At 40.4% G+C, this 15934-nt stretch overlaps 1 protein-coding gene across 1 annotated transcript in view; it reads right to left on the bottom strand.

Moving 5' to 3' along the window:
* Positions 1-2098: 2098 nt before the first annotated feature.
* Positions 2099-15934, bottom strand: part of LOC108045270 — a 44396-nt gene continuing 30560 nt past the window's right edge. Inside the window, exons 2-4 of the mRNA XM_017124544.2 lie at positions 11099-11310; positions 8450-9677; positions 2099-6634 (exon numbers count right to left, since the gene is read on the bottom strand). Coding sequence (XP_016980033.1) covers positions 4800-6634; positions 8450-9677; positions 11099-11310 — 3275 coding nt within the window. The 3' untranslated portion in view covers positions 2099-4799. The remainder of the gene's footprint in view (positions 6635-8449; positions 9678-11098; positions 11311-15934) is intronic.

The following is a 15934-nucleotide window of genomic DNA, read 5'->3' as shown; positions in this document are numbered from 1 at the left end:
TTGCTTTTAAATTTCGAGTCATAAATGGCTTAAGTTTTTTTATTTAATTTTTTCCTAAGTAAAATAAATTTCTCTTAGTGAAGAACAAACATACGCAGACAGACATCGAGTTAAACTAAAGCAGCGGCAAAGACAAACAGACGGGAAAACTCTTGGACAGACGGGGCCACACACGTAGGTACAAGGAATGCTGCTGCACTTGGCACGACTAGGAAAATGTCTCCACCTCTCCACCTATGCCCCTCTGCCCCTGGTCCTGCTCCTTGTATTTTCTGCATCGCTTCGAAAAGAGCGCCGCAAGCAGTTTGCCTTCAACTTGAGCCACCATCTTGACGACATTGATGCACTGCAAAAATAGTATTATAGGTAAGCTTTATTTTGTTACAAATAGCGTACATTCTTGCAAATATCTTTATGCGAATAGAAAGTCTTGTGATAGCAAATAGGAATTTAGAATGTTTTAAAAGGTGCCTAAAAGTATGCTCTAAAAAACAGAACTTTTTTTTATTGGACTTCTTTGATTTCAAATATATTTTATAACTTGTAGATCCTTTTTTTATGAACTTTTGTTACAGTTTGTGAGTTTGTTTTTAATGGTTTTATTTTACTTCTTTTCAAAAATGTTTTACTGTTTATGTTTACAGAAATAATGCCTCTTGATTTTGTACTTGTTTAGAAAAACTCTTTAAAAAATATTTTTTTGATAACCATTTTACCCTTTGTAAAGGTTTTTATATATTTTTTGTTTTAGTGATATGTTGCCGCTACGGGACTTTGTTTTGAGTCGGCGGTTTTGGCAGCTCCACTCCCTCAGTTGCAATGTCTCCATTTGGCTGTCTGGTCTCCGACTACGTGTCTATTTAAATTCTCGCCAAGATACCCTGTAACCAACGGGGGAAGCGGAAGTGCTTGCCTGTCGACTGCCTGGCACTTTCCACGATCGCCAACATTTATTTTAACTTTATTTCGGGCGGAGACTTGTGGAAACTGAAACTGCCTCGAAAGTTCAAAGAGAGATTCGCAAATTGAATTGGAATTATTTGGCAAGTGTGCAGCGACGTATAGAGTAAAGTCAAATAAGAATAAAAATAGAAATAAAAATAAAAATAAAAATAAAATACAAATAAAGCGCAATGGAGTGCGGCAACATTTTATGCAAATCAACTGACAGATTTTCACCCCTGGCACGTGAGCGAGTAAAAAAAAGAGGTGAAAAACAGGTGAAATAAAACGTTGCCGTCGTAATTGAAAAACTGCAGCGACAAATGCATCACTGCAGCAGCCGTCTCTCTCTTATCGAATCGCCCCGTCTCTTTCTCGACGGGGGCTTTATGCTTCAGTTTGCCGGTGATTTGTGCGTGGCCGTTATTCGATAAACGTTTAAGTAATTAAATGCACGCCCGTTGCGATTGATAAATGACCTGCCGTCTCCCTCACTTCTTCTCCCCGTCCCGCTCTGATCGGTTTAAATGGGATATATGGCATATATCATTCTACTGGAGAGTAATGTACAAATATTTATATGAGAGAAAGCCCGAATAATAAAATAAAAGGGGCCTTTTCATCTGGAAAATGTTTATTTCTAGAAGTCCAAAAATTTGTTTCTTTTTTTTTTGGGTTTTTAAATCTCCATAAGTTTAAAATCAAAAATATGATATTTCAATATTTTAAGTGGAGCATCTCCAATTTTCTTATTTTAAAATTGTAATTTGCTTTTAAACTATTTTGGAGTATGTTTCTATTTTAATTACTTCGTTATAAAAATCAATTTTTAATATAATGTTAAGTTGAAGTTAGTAATGTGGTATGGGAAAGTATAAATATATAATTAAACGAACTACCATCTGGTAAATAAACCCCTTGAGTTGTCAGAAATTTCTTTAATTGAGCATTCAAATGCGCTACGAACACTTGATCGTTCTCATTGTTGTTCCACAAATAGGTTCAAGGTAAAATGGCCCTAGGGAGGTTTTCCACACACATGACCGCCATTCCAAGGGAAAAGCGCGTTAATTGCTGAATATTTCATTTGCATTTAAATGGCTGCCAATGGCGGCATGCAAGTTCCCCATGCCAAGAACAAGAAACGAGCCCATGATTATGCGTAAATAATAAATTGTTGCTTTATTGAATTTCATTCCATTAAAATGTTACCACATAATGAGAAGTGTATACATGTATATGTTGGTGTGGTTTTGTGTTGCCATTTCTTTTTTTTTTTTGCATTTTTTTCTTTGGTATTTTTGATACGCTGATACCTTTGAAGGATTTTCCATTATACTGTTCATTTACCCGCTGTGCCTCAATTTTTCCTGTTCTCATTTCAACACAAATTCCAATTAAATTGTACAACAAACAAACGGCGAACATTTCTGCAAATCCGGTAAATTTAAAATCGGGTTTTGCGCTTTCCCTTCAACTTAAAGTATTTGAAAAATTAAAGTTTAAAGTTGAGCCACAAGGAAGCTCTGTATGAAATGAAATTACTTTTTATGAATCCAGTTTGAGAAATATTTGCCACTGCGCTTAGTTTTAATTGCTTGGCGCTTTTGCCATTTTTTCTTCAGCACGTTTCGCTTTTGATATGTTAATTACACCGCATTGCATTCTCCCCCCTTTCTCCACGACTCTCCTTTGCCCTCTCCTTTATCATTCGCCTTGCTTATGAAATTTTTTTTTAATTTCGCTCACATACTTTGTGTGGGTGTGCGTGTGTATAAACTTGTAATTCGGCTAAAGCTTTTTGGGAATGCATTTTATCCTTTGCTGTTTTCTTTTATATTCCTACACAAAGTATTTTTCATTTCTTAAGTTCTCGACTTATTTTTGGGGGGAAATTTGTCAGAGTTTTTCATCATTTTCCTTTTGCACTTTTATTTTCTTTTTTGTTGTAGCCCGTTCGTTATTTCTGAATCGACTGTGTGTGGGTGTATTTATGTTATATTTGCTTCATCCTTTCCACAGATAAAAATTTAGCTTGGGGAAGACTGTAAAAATATTATAAAACATAAAAATAATAAAAGTATTCATTAGAATTTTTCAGTTATTTCTCCAAATTTATTCTTACTAAATCATATCTTGTTAACTATCTTGTGAAAATTTGTATTTCAATTTACGTTGCATACTTTAACAAGAATTAAAATGGCAAAAAAAATTAATACTTAGGTTTTTTTTTGTATTTAATATGATAGTCATTAGTTTGGTTAAAAAAATAGCAAACAAATTATGAAAAAGTTTGTAAACTAACAGTTTAAATTTCCCCTTATTTCCATTTTCTTCAATTGTCGGCCCGAAGCAAAGTTTTTTTTTTTTAAATATATAATTGTTTTTCCTCTGCCTTGATATGTTGTTTTACACTTTGTTTTCTGTTCGTCTGCTTTTCTATTGACCACTAAAACTTATTGCTTGTTTTGTTCTGGCTAATTGAATACTTTTAAAGTTTTGTGCAACATTGTCCGTCGTCTTCTGCTTAATTTCGTTTTACCTTTATTGTGTTTTCATTGTTTTTCGTTTAATTTTGAAACCTATTTCGATGGATTTTGCGTGCAAGGGGCGAAAGGAAAGCATTCAGTGTGTAAATATCTGTGTGTGGAGAGGCGCTTTTTCTAACAATTTCCTCTAATTTTCAGCTACTTTACACCCAAAAGCAATGCTTTCTAAAACATAAAACACCAATCGAAACTAAGGAATAAATTATTCGAATATTTTTTAGGCTATCACTTTTTGATTTCTAACAGCTCTTTGAGTGTCTGTATGTGTGTTTTGTATATATGTGTGTGTCTACAGGTGTTTTTCGCTATTTATACACAAAAAAAGTTTTTCGCTTAATTTTAATTTTACATTTCATTTTTTTTTTGTATTTTCACTTTATTTTAATGTTTACTTTTTCTAACGTTTACCGTTTAATGTTTTTTATATATTCATCACACCAAAAAAAAACGTTTTCGACAATTATCTCTATATCCATTGATTCGCTTCTTTCGTTCCTTGTAAAACATAAAACACCAAAAATAATACATCCGAAAGCGGCGACTATAATATAGTACTAGAATTATGTTTAGATTTTGAGTTGGTAACATGTCTGGAAAAGGGAATCGGTATAACACAATCGTATTTATTAAGTAAGGGCAAGAACCCGTTTATCGCATCGGTTTATTGTGGTTGAAACGGTTAAAAACGGTTTTGGATTTCCCATAAAAGTTTCAGCATGCATTTAAATAATATTTTTAAACACATTATACTCTAAATTTAAAAAAAATTATACAACATTTTTATAATATCAGTCTGAAGTTGTCAACTTAATTTTTAAACAAGCTTCTTAAGTTTCGAAATATTCGTATTAAAAAGAAGAAAATACTTTTTTAAAACTGCATGAATACAAATTCGGAAATTTTTAAGGGTAAACAAATTGAAGTTGGTGTTTTGAATTCAAACAAAATAAAATGGTGTATGTGTAACTCGACTTTATAAAAGGGTTTTTCACTCACTAAATAGAATTATCTTCCCAAAAACGTTAAAAATATCTTACTAACTTTCAATTTTTAAAAGCAGACAAATGTGTACTTTATAAATTTTAAATACAGCTGTTTGTTTGCTGATATACATTTCCTCAATAAACTTTTCAAATTGAGTCATTGTTTAAGGGTTCTTATTTTTTGTATTATCTGGTATTCCCGATAATTCCCCTTCCACCCACAGCTACCAACTCATCGTTAATTTTTCCTTTATTTTTCCTCTCTCTCTCTCTCTCTCTCTCTTTAGCTTTTCCAGCTTTTCCACTGCTGCACAAAATTCGCGGCTTAAGGCATCGGAAAGTGATTCTGCTCAAAGTCTTTGTGTCGCTCCGCCAGCGATTTCTCCAGCCGTCGATCCGTGATGGCCACGAACGGCAGTCGCGACTGTTTGCCTCTACTGCTGCCGACGAACCCGGAAATGGCCGAGCCACTTGCTCCGCCCGGGCCAATGCCGTCGACCACGCGATGGTAGACAAAGGAGTTCAGGGGGGAGGGATCTCCCCGGCCACCGCCACCGCCCCCTGCACCTCCTCCGTCGGTGGTTCCCCCGCCAGCTGGCTTCTCCGTGGAATTACCCGTCTCCAAACGTGGCCAACTGCCCTGACTTTGACCCCTGCCCGCCACATTGGCCACAAACTGGGCACTCCGGCTGCGACTGCGCGGTGTGCCCAGGAAACTCCCGGCTATGGCGGGATACGAGGGTAGCTTGAACAGCGCCGGCTTGGGCGTGGTTGTTGTGGCTGGCTGATTTCCCGCTGCATTTCCCACCCTACCCGCCTTGCTGGCCATTTCCCGCTGCCAAAAGTCCAGGGCATCGGGTGCAGGATCTGCCGGTTCCTCGCCAGAAACAGCGGGAGCATCTTCCTCGGGCAACTGATTGCTGGGCGCAGCTGTTGAAGTCACTGGATCCACCTTAAAACCCACATCCTTCGAGCTCTCCTCCTTGGACACGGTGACCTCCAGTTTCGGTGTGGATTGGGTGGTGCTCAAGCGACTCCTTTGCTGGGCAAACAAATCCTCGAATCGCTGATGTTGGTGGTAGCGACGCCTCTTCTCCTTCAGATACTCATCATCCAGGCGCACGGCTTCGGTGCTGCCCGATGGAGAGTTGCCCGGATTGTTGGTCGGCGTGGGCAGGGTGCCCTCGAGGAGATTGAGCAGCTGCTTGTTCCGCCTGTTGTACTTCTTGATGTAGGGCGGCAGGTTGGCCTCCTCACCCCGCTCCTGCTGGGCCTCCTCCAGTTCGGCGGCACTCTCGTAGTCATCCTCGTAGTCGCTGTACAGCTCGGGATGCGATTCGCGGTAGTGCTCGTCGTAGACCTGGAACTGCACCCTGGCTAGATGTGGCCACTTGGCGTAGTACCGCTCCAGATGTTCCAGTTCCGTAATCTGATGTCCCAGTTGGGGCTTCGGTGGCGGCAGCGGTGGAGTCGGCGGTGGTGGCGGTGGTGGTGCACTGGGCGCACCAACTCCCGACGGAACCTTCCGCTGGTAGGGATTACTGGGACGTGGTCGCAGGTGACTCGACTTCTGGTGGCTATGATGGTGGTGGGTGGTATGTCCGCCGCTGTGATGACCGTGACTGTGATGGTGGTGATGATGGTGGTTGCCCAGATGACCACTGTGGTGGTGATGATGTCCATGGTGGTCCTTCGCCGGCGGATCACTCTTAACGCCGTTTCTCAACACTGGACTGATGCGGCGATACCAATTGCCATTGTCGTGGGCGATCAAGCGCTCCATTTCCGTGTGATGCTTGAGATCCACATCCAACTGCTGCTGGTTGTCGTAGTAGTTGACCTGTCCCTCGTAGAATGGTTTCCCGGTGGCCACCAAAGGTCGCTGGGGTCGCAATCCCAGGGCAAAGATCGGTGCCGAGTGCGTGGATCGTTCCCGTTCCTTTTGCAACTTTTCCAGGTGCCTGGTGGAAATGGTCGCAGGTGGATTTATTTCCGGAGGCGATGTCGCCTCCTTCTGCGGATGCTGCCGCTTCAGATAGTCCTTGTACCGCTTCTTGTGACTCCTGTGACCCGTCCGCTGGCGACTCCGCCGCAGCGCCTTAAAACGCTCGAAGGCCGACGAGGGGGCGGCTGTGGTGACGGTGGGCGTGGCCATGCTAGCTATGGGGCGAAAAGAGGACAGAAGAATATCTTTGTTAGTCTCGGCACGCTTTTTAAGGCTCGGAAGTAATAGATTTCTATTAGGCCAACGGACAACAAGAGCTTCTCTTGTCCAATGCCCTGCAAAAAAGCCAATGGGGTATATTAAACACGCATCAAGTTTGACAAATATAAACAATTTATTTTTCTTTACTTTAAAGTACCCAACAGTTAAGTGCTGATATGATTTGTTCTGATGTTTTTAACATCCTCAAAAAGACCATTTCTTGTCAATATTATTATATTTATTTTTTTTACTTTTATAACATGATCAATTATTTTATTCTATTTTACAGCTGTACTTAGTTCATTTATATTTAGCTACAGATGGTTTTTAGTGACCCTGGCTTTGCAAAAAAATTAACTTCTTAGCCCAGACTTTTTTGATTTAATTCCCTATCTTCCTAGGTTATAAAGTTCCGTTGTGCCTTAAGCATAAATATAATATTGTAGGGTATGTACGACTCTCGCCGCTAATCTTGCCCTTCTTTATTTTTTGACCCAGCTCAATGTTGGTCCTGAAATCCTTACAAACCACACAAAATCCCCAAAACCGCCGTTCCCCAACCCCCCAAACCCCCCGCCCCTCGAACCACCACACACAAATTCATTTCAACTTGATTTGTGCCAGCGAGGGAGGTGCCAGAACTCCTAAGAAATAACCAACGAATTTATGGTGGAACTCTCGAAGCAACCCGGGCATTTTCCTCTTCTAGTCAGGGCACGTCTTCCATCACCACCGCCCCCGGAAAACTTCATTTCTTGGCCAATCCTCTGGACAGATTTTGTTGCTTCCGCTGGCTGCTATATATATATATATATATATACACACGATATTTGCTATTTTGTGAGCTTTATTGTTTAATGCCAGGAAATTGCGGAGGGCAGTGGGGAGGTTTTCACGTCTCCCGAGGGAAAGCTAAACTTTTTCCGTTTGATTTCTTGACTTGCAGAAAAATTTTAAAGAAATTTGCATATATTTTTTTTTTTTTTTTGACTAAACTAATTAGGGGCAGGCAAACTTTTAGCGTTTTTTTTTTGGTCTTTAAGCAGAGTGCTCGAGCATTTCGCACATGTGCATTAAAGCGATTTTCCTGCCATCATCTGTCTCTCTGTCTGAGGGACTTCGTCTGCAGAATGCTTTGGGGATTTCCTTTACATATTTTCAATTTACGGTAGGCACACACACATACACACACACACAACCGCACACACAGCCACATAGCTGACTTTGATGGGATCTCTAACTGGGGTCCAGTTTTGTGGGGTCCCCTTCCGAAAACCGAAAACTGCCAGGCAAAACCAAACTCAGAGCGGAATTTCAGAACAGTGGGTCAAAAGAAGATGTTTTGGGGGGCCGAAAATTCCCATTGATTTAGGCATTTTGCGGAGCTCACTCATCAAAGGAAAATGGAATGCGACAAAGGGGATAGTTTCCAATGTTTGACTGCAAAGCCATGACAAATAATTTACAATTTTAGTTTATCATTAAGTACAGTGGATTTCCCATGTCGTAGATTTAAAATAACCTTTAAGAGTTAAGACCAGTGATTTAACTTATACAACTTTCTCTTGTTATTTTAATAAATATCTTAATTACTGAAATTGGTTTTAGAAATATATATTCTTTCAGTATTATGCAATATTTTTCTATATCCATAAATCTCCTTTCCTTCACACTGTGCCTTTCAATGCGGCATTCAGTTTGTATTTCAATGTTCTCTTTATTTTTGTTTTTAGTTGCTTATTTCACAGTTTTACGTGCGAACGACTTACCCTCGTGATATCGCTGCAATGCAGATTCCAAATCAGATTCCTTTTGCTCCTCCTCCTCTGGCCTTTCATCGCCGGATTTCTCCCAGGGATTTTCCGCCATGGAATTTTCCGGCGGCGGCTGCTGTTCGGCATAGTCGTCGTCCACGTAACGTGTTGCATGTTGCTGTTGTGCAACAACATGTTGCTGTTGCAGCTGCTGCTGCTGTTTCCTTTCGGTTGCATTCAATTTGTCAGCATAGTAGCTGCTCAAGTAACTCTCCTCGGACTTTTCCGGATCGAAGCTGACCAACTTTCTGGGACTGCTGCTGGTGTCGTAGTAGTGCAACTCGCCCACGTCCTGCTCATCGGTGGTGTCCTCCTCCTGTGCCCGAATCCGTCCGATGTCATAGCTGCCATAGTATCTGGTTTCTGGCTGGGGTTGGCCAAAGAAATTCCTCTTGAGTTTGCGGCCAATTGTTGGCGGTGTTCTTGGTGTTGTCGATGTTGTTGTCGTTGTGGTGGTGCTGCTGCTGCTGCCGATGGTGGTTGTTGATGTGGCCAAGGTGGTTGGGGCCTTGGTGCTTGCTGATGTGGCTACTGGGTATTTTTTGGCCAATTCATCATTGTCAATGGGCGACTTAATGTCCTCTTCGTCGCCATCGCCATCGCCATCCACCTCATCTTCATCGCTGGGCAATACTTCATCATTATCCAAATTGTCCTCGATATCGCCAATGGCCTCATCCACTTTCTTCGGCTGAGTCTTCTCCGTTGATTGGAGCGATGGCTTATTAAATTTTCGTTCATTTAATATTTCAATAGCATCGAACAGCTGTGACGGGTATGTCTCTAGTAAATCCTCATCGCCATCATCGCCCCGTTTCCTGTTGGCTCCTTTTTGCTGCTCCTGTTGACTTTGCTGTTCGTGCATGTTCTTCAATTTTTTATACGCAAAACTTTGCCTGCCAAAGTTCGCGTTGTCCTCCTCAACGGAAGTGAATTTGGTTCCGCCACCCACATCCACATCCACAGCCATCTCCATTTCTGATTTTCCGGCTGCTTCAGCTTCCTCATTGCCAACTCGCTTTGGTAGCTGCTGGTTCCCTTTATTGTTTTTCAATTTGTAGTTGTAGTGGCTTATATTGTTCTTTTTGTTCTCCTTGGACCGCTTCTTGTTGTTATTTTGGTATTTCTTAGCGTCCAGGTAAACACTGAAATTCCTTGAAGTGGGCCTTTGAGATTCAAGTATCTGCAAGTAGTTGCAATGCACAGAGCGGAAAATCAGTTGAATGTGTATTTTAGCAAGAAAGTTAAAGTTTATTTCTGAGAAATTTATTTGGTAATAAAAAATTCTTACTTAAGCATGCTTAATAAATTTAAAGTTGTCGTCATTACATAATTGAGTTCAAGTATTGCAAAGCAGTTAAAAAATGGTGTTACTATAAAATTTATCAGTGCACAAGAATAGAATAGATGCCTTTCACTCAAAAAAAAAACTTAAAACAAAAAATCTTTTCCTTGAACCTCTCCTTAGGATTTAAGGGGTTTTTTTTTCGAGAAGGAGGTCCTGCGGATAAGAGTGTGCACATGTGCAGTTAGACAATGAAATGAAAGTTTCATTTCGAGCCCTCAGCTGCTTTCCCCACTCAACTCAAGTATCTGCAAATCGGTGATTAAAGGAGTGGAGAGCCAGGAATTTCGGGGAATTGCAGTTCCAAGACATTGTCAATGCCACGTTGGTATCGATAGAGTGAGTGAATTTTAAAGTAATAAAGGATTTTTCCGATTCATTACAGACCACGTTCCGGGAATTTCAAGTCTAGTAGTTAGTCTTGATTACATGAACAAGCTATTTTAAGGCTCCTATTATTATTTTTAATGAATCAGTCATGGGTTAGTTATGTGCTGCCTTATAGTTTCTATCGATTTTTAGTTTAATCGTGTACTTCCGTTTTTAATATATTTCTGTTAGTTCCTTACTTTATTGTGAGCTTTATAGGTTTTTATCAGGGTCTTCTTTTGTTCTCCTTTTGTATGGAAAATATTCTTGATGGCTAAATTTTGGTTTCAAAAACGCTTTCAAACGCTTGGCTCTTGCTCTACTCGACTTTGGTCTCATTTTTTGCTCAAGTGAATTTTATTGCTAGGCTTGGCCTCCTCACCTGCCTCAACTGGAAAAAGTAATTTGACTTGGCCGCTCGCATTGTGCGACATTTCAATGGACACCCCCACTTGATTCAATAGAACTGACCTCATTCGGAATGGACTTGACTGTAGGTTCGGGCACTCCATAAAGCATCTGTGTGTGGCTATGTGCTAGAAAAACGTCATGGCAGGGGAGAAAAATCTGTGACAGCATTTGGATATTTATTTTCCATCATTTTATGCAACTGAGGTCTTTAAAAATGTAATAACTAAAAATATGTGCATATTGTAAGTCTAAATATCGAGGTCAAAAGTATATTATTTAAATACTAACATAAACTTAATGATGAAGGTTAATATAATACATATGTTTAGACAAGCTATAAAAAATCTGTTATTTATTAAGTGATCCAAAACTATGAGGAAATAGATTATTATTTTAAAAATATTTTGTTTGAATGGGGTCATGTCGATAGAATAAGAGGGTGCATATTTCTGCAAGTGCATAGTCATGTGTGTACTCACGATATCAGCCGCCTCGGATGCATCCTCGTCCTCGCCCTCCTCCTGAATCAGCCCCACATCCTCGTCGCCGGCGTCTTCATCCTCGGCGGTGGAAGCTGCAGCAGATGGGGCATATTGCAGGTGCGGAGTGGCGGCGTCCTCATCCCCGATGTCGCCGTCGTGCTGGTCAAATATGTCCTCCGGAATGGAGGCCTCTTCTTGCAAATTGAAATCTGCAAGGAGCAAGCGAGAGGCAAGATGAGTAAGAGAGACAGACATGTGCCCGTGGGCGTCGTTCAGGTGGATAGTCAGAAAAAAACGCCACAATCCCCACAATAAAATAACATAGAAAAGGTCAGCAGCCATAGCATCTCAAGTATATTTCGAACAAAAAAAGGCTATATGTACATATAAATATATATACATATAGGACTGAATATGTGTTCTTTTGGCTTTTACTTAAATAAAAGTAAGCTGCTTGAATTGACTTCCACTTTGGGATATATATATGCAGATATATGTAGATATATCTGTGTGTATCCGCATGCATGACCTGGGCGAAATAGGTTTTTACTCATAGTTGAATAGACAAGAATTCTTTTTCATTTTTTTTCTCGTGACCCTCTCGTGCGGTGGATCTTTTATGCCATGTCATTGACTGAATTGCCATTTGGGGAAACTCAAGAAAGGACGTGGGGAGTGGTGATGGGGGATGAGGGGGTGGCAGGGCTTTAGAGGCACACATAAGCAGGATTAAAATAAAAATGGCATTATGTTGTGTGTGCATGGTGCCAAACGGGCGAAAAAAGTCAGCGCAAATTGCCAGTGAAATTTCCTTTTTTCGGCAGACACACAGACAGAAACATAACCAGAAATCATTGCATTTGGATTTACATTTCACTATTGCTTTGATTTATCAAATTGTTTGGCTCTTGAAGTTCAAAATATTTGGTATTCATTTTTTTATAAATAATGATGAGGGATTTTACACACTTAGGTCAATTTTGTCTACGGATACAATAGTTTTTTTTTTATAATTTATATTTATATTATATATTTAGCTTAACTCGTTTTTGTACAATATTTTCGCTGTGTATTAAGGACTGCATCTCCTCAGGAAGCACTGCATCTTCATTTTTTCGCCTTACTTCCTTTGCTTTCATGCTTTATTTTTTTTTTTTGGCCATTGTCCACACCTGGCGAAGGATTTAAGTCAAGTTAATAATTTGACTAGGCCAGATGTTTCCATTTCTAGGCCTCTCGAATTATGGAAATTTTATTCAGCACGCCCTTTATTATTGCCATTGTTGCGCATTGCCGCTCTTGTTGTTGTTGTTGTGTGCGCGACTAATTAAATTCTTTTTACTGTGATTAAATTAACACAAGCTCGGCAAACACACACAGCCAATCTCCGGAGACGAGCCTACACTCCGGCTGCAGAAAACAGAAAGCTGAAAACAGTGAAAGAAGCGCCGCCGGTAAAAGCAAAGTTGAGCCGAAGCAAGTGGAGAGGCAGGAAAAAAATGCGAAATAAAATCACGCAAATGCTTTTTATGTCCCTCGACGCTCTGCGGCGACACTTTGTGGAATGGGAGTGAGGGGGACAGAGCGGCAGAGACGGAGACAGAGACAGAGCGAGACGGGGCGCGAAGATTGGGGGCATGGGGACCACGGATGGGGACCACGGACCACGGAGTTTGCAGGGGCGCAGAGGCGCTCAAGTGGGCGCCGCATTGAGGTTATCGTCATTGCACAGTGGGCTCGATTCGAACTGATTTTGATTGCGAGAATTATTGTTGGTTCTTAAAATGTAAGGCCTTTATTTTGACCAGATTGCTTAAGTGAATGTAAAAGTTTCATATTTGCAGAGAGTTTTTAAAGTAATTTAAAACCCCTGAAGATTTCTGTGGCAATGGTACAGAAAAATTTAAAAATTGTTTGATAATAGCAACAAAATAAAAAAAACAATTTAGCTTTCGAATTCTTAGAAAATAATTTTACACTTTGAAAGGAGACAAAAAGGAGAAATAAATTTTCAAGAGGTAGCTTTAATCACTTAAATATATATTCTCTACATTGTTAAGGTACTTAAAGATTGTACGGGTTCTATGTTTACAAATAAATAATATTAAAAAAAATAAAATATATATAAAATCTGATTGCCGAAATTCGCCAATAATTTTAGAACGTATGATGAGCAAATGTAATTGAATTTATTTTAAAAACCAAAGAGGAAACCAATGCGTTCATTATTTGTGTTCCACTCGACTCCACTGTGCTTTGGTGTGTCATCGCCTTTGTTGCCCGGCTGTCGAGTGGTTGGCTGCTTCATTTGTCCTTCCAGTCCCCACCATGGCACCCCCTCCCCTGGTTATCCTTGCACCCCTCTGCCCACCGAACCAGTCCGCCCCTCTCGCCTCTCTCTCGCTGCTTCTATGACTGTTTCATGGCATAATGAATAAATGTCGCATTAATTTGCACGCAGACCCAAAGGGGGTAGCCAAGGGAAGGGAAGGGGGGAGGGGTGGCAAAGGGAGATACCACGGGGGGAGGGGGGATGAGTGGGGTACGTTCAGCACTGAGTTTGCTTGTGGAACGCTTGTTTTTCTTCATAGCTTCCGAGGCAAACAACGCAAATCCATGCCAAACACTCACGCACATATATAGTGCATGTACGTGAATGAATGTCATACAAAATCGCGCAAACAAACTGACCCCCGAAATCCCCCCTCCACCCTTTAACAATCCACAATTTGTACCCCTTCTCGATCCCCACTTCTGTCAGTGCATATTTGAATTTTGTGGCACTCCGGAGTTTAATTATTATGCTTGTAATGAGCATGTTGCATATTTTAGCAGGCCCACAGACCGCTATGCTTAACCCTGCTCTGCCGTTTTCCATTTTCCGTTTTCCCACACCCCCTCACCCTCACCATTTCCTCTATCCACTTTGGGCTAATTAATAGACAGACGAGCGGACCAGGCGAATCAGCGGACAGATGATTCAGTTTCATGGAGTGCAACACGGCGGGGTTTCAAATTATCCCACCTTCGCCCATTTTCTATTGCCCTGCCTTAATTAACCCATTATGGCCTGTTGATTTTTGCACCGCCTCTCTTTTGCACCTTTGCCCTTTTGCTCACAACTTTTTGCATAATTATCCAACGATCTATTTGTCCATTCAACTAAGCAATTTGTTGTCGGTCGCCTGTGAGCATTTTCCCCATTTTCCTTAAAGCCCCAAAACCATAAAACATTGCCTACTTTTTTGGGTAGTCAAAGGATATTTTGTGCAGCCACAAAAATGAGATTATTAAAAGAGGGGAAAAAACCGTTAAAGACCGGTAAGAACTAAACAATTCGAAAAATAGCATGAATAGCAAACAAAATAAACGAACGCTGTGTTAGATAACATTTCGCATGGAATTTTGCTGGTGCCCTCAGATTAGAAATGGTTGAATAATCCCAAACATAATGGCTTGCACGTATCTGGTTGCTTTTATCGTTCTGTACTTGTTTTGCACATGGTTTTTGGCATAAATAAATTATGGCATAACCAAGTTAAACAACTCTTTTATTTGGTTTTATTTTTGAAATGCTGATTAGCTAAATAAGGTTTTGTGTTTGGATTATATTTGCTCGAACTTTTGCTCTAATAATTATTATTAATTATTATTGTTTTGTTAATAGTTTGACCACTGACTACCTGTCTACAAGTAATTATACTATTTCATTTTATATTCTTTGGTATTTAGAGTTAGAGTTGTTAGTTAGAGTTTTTTTAGACCTACAATTATTACCTTTCTTTTATCTTTTATTGTGCAATATTATTTTCCATTTCCTTTGTAAGAAGACAAAAATAATAAAATCATTTCACTATATTGCGATTAAATTTATTGTAGTGAAGCGCGAAGCTAGTGTCCTTTGCGTCCTTTTGTGCGTGTGTGTTGAGCTGGAGTACCTATGTATCTGTGTGTGTGCCCCTTGTCTGGCGTTTGTGTGCGTGTGGGTCTGAGTGTGTTTGGCATTTAAATTTATTTAGTGCATAGTTGGCAGCAAGACAACAATGGCGACCACAAAAGCCACTAAAGTCTAATTAAAATGTCCGCAACCGTAACAATGTGCGGGACACAGCCCATTGTTGTTGCTATTGTTGTTGATGCGACAACAAGTTTTGGCCTCCCAAAAGGATCGCACACCACTCAAAACAAAAGACCACCCTCTCGATTTAAATGGAATAGCAAAAATTGTTGAAATTGTTTTTGGGCGAAATGCAAAAGTTAGCAGCCAAAATTCTCGTTCACTTGACATCTGGCCCCAGCTGACCTTGAAAAACTCCAGTGGGTGGTGGATGGGTGGTGGATGGGTGTGTGGGTGTATGGTGGTGTGGGTTGGTGGTGCGACTTGTTAGTTTCTTTGGACTTGGTGCCCCCCCTTAACCATTTGCTCTCGCGGCGTATGCGTAATATATGTCACTGACATTTACCCTGGCCATGATGTTTTGTCAATAAAATAACAAACAAACGTAATCTGCGGCAGGCGATGGTTGCGCGTTCAACATGGCGTATGCGTTATGTGCTTAGTGAACAAAGGCGACTGGAAATGGCAGGAGAAAGCGTAGGAAGAAAGCCAGAGAAATAGTTTTGACAACTTGCATTGACGTCCATAGAAGCTGTTATGACTTTGACATTCACTTGCGAAATGAAATGCAAGTCCCTTTGCTTGTGCAACATGGCGTATGAGTCATATTCTGAAGGCACGCTTTAATCAGTCAATGCACATGCTCGAAAATGTTTTGCATATACAAATAAAGCTTTGTCAATGTCCCTATGTATGCTAATACATATATACTTAAT

This window comes from Drosophila rhopaloa, unplaced genomic scaffold, assembly GCF_018152115.1.
Source record: "Drosophila rhopaloa isolate 14029-0021.01 unplaced genomic scaffold, ASM1815211v1 contig_3, whole genome shotgun sequence".
Lineage (NCBI taxonomy): Eukaryota > Metazoa > Arthropoda > Insecta > Diptera > Drosophilidae > Drosophila > Drosophila rhopaloa.
This window is presented reverse-complemented; position numbering and strand designations above follow the sequence as displayed.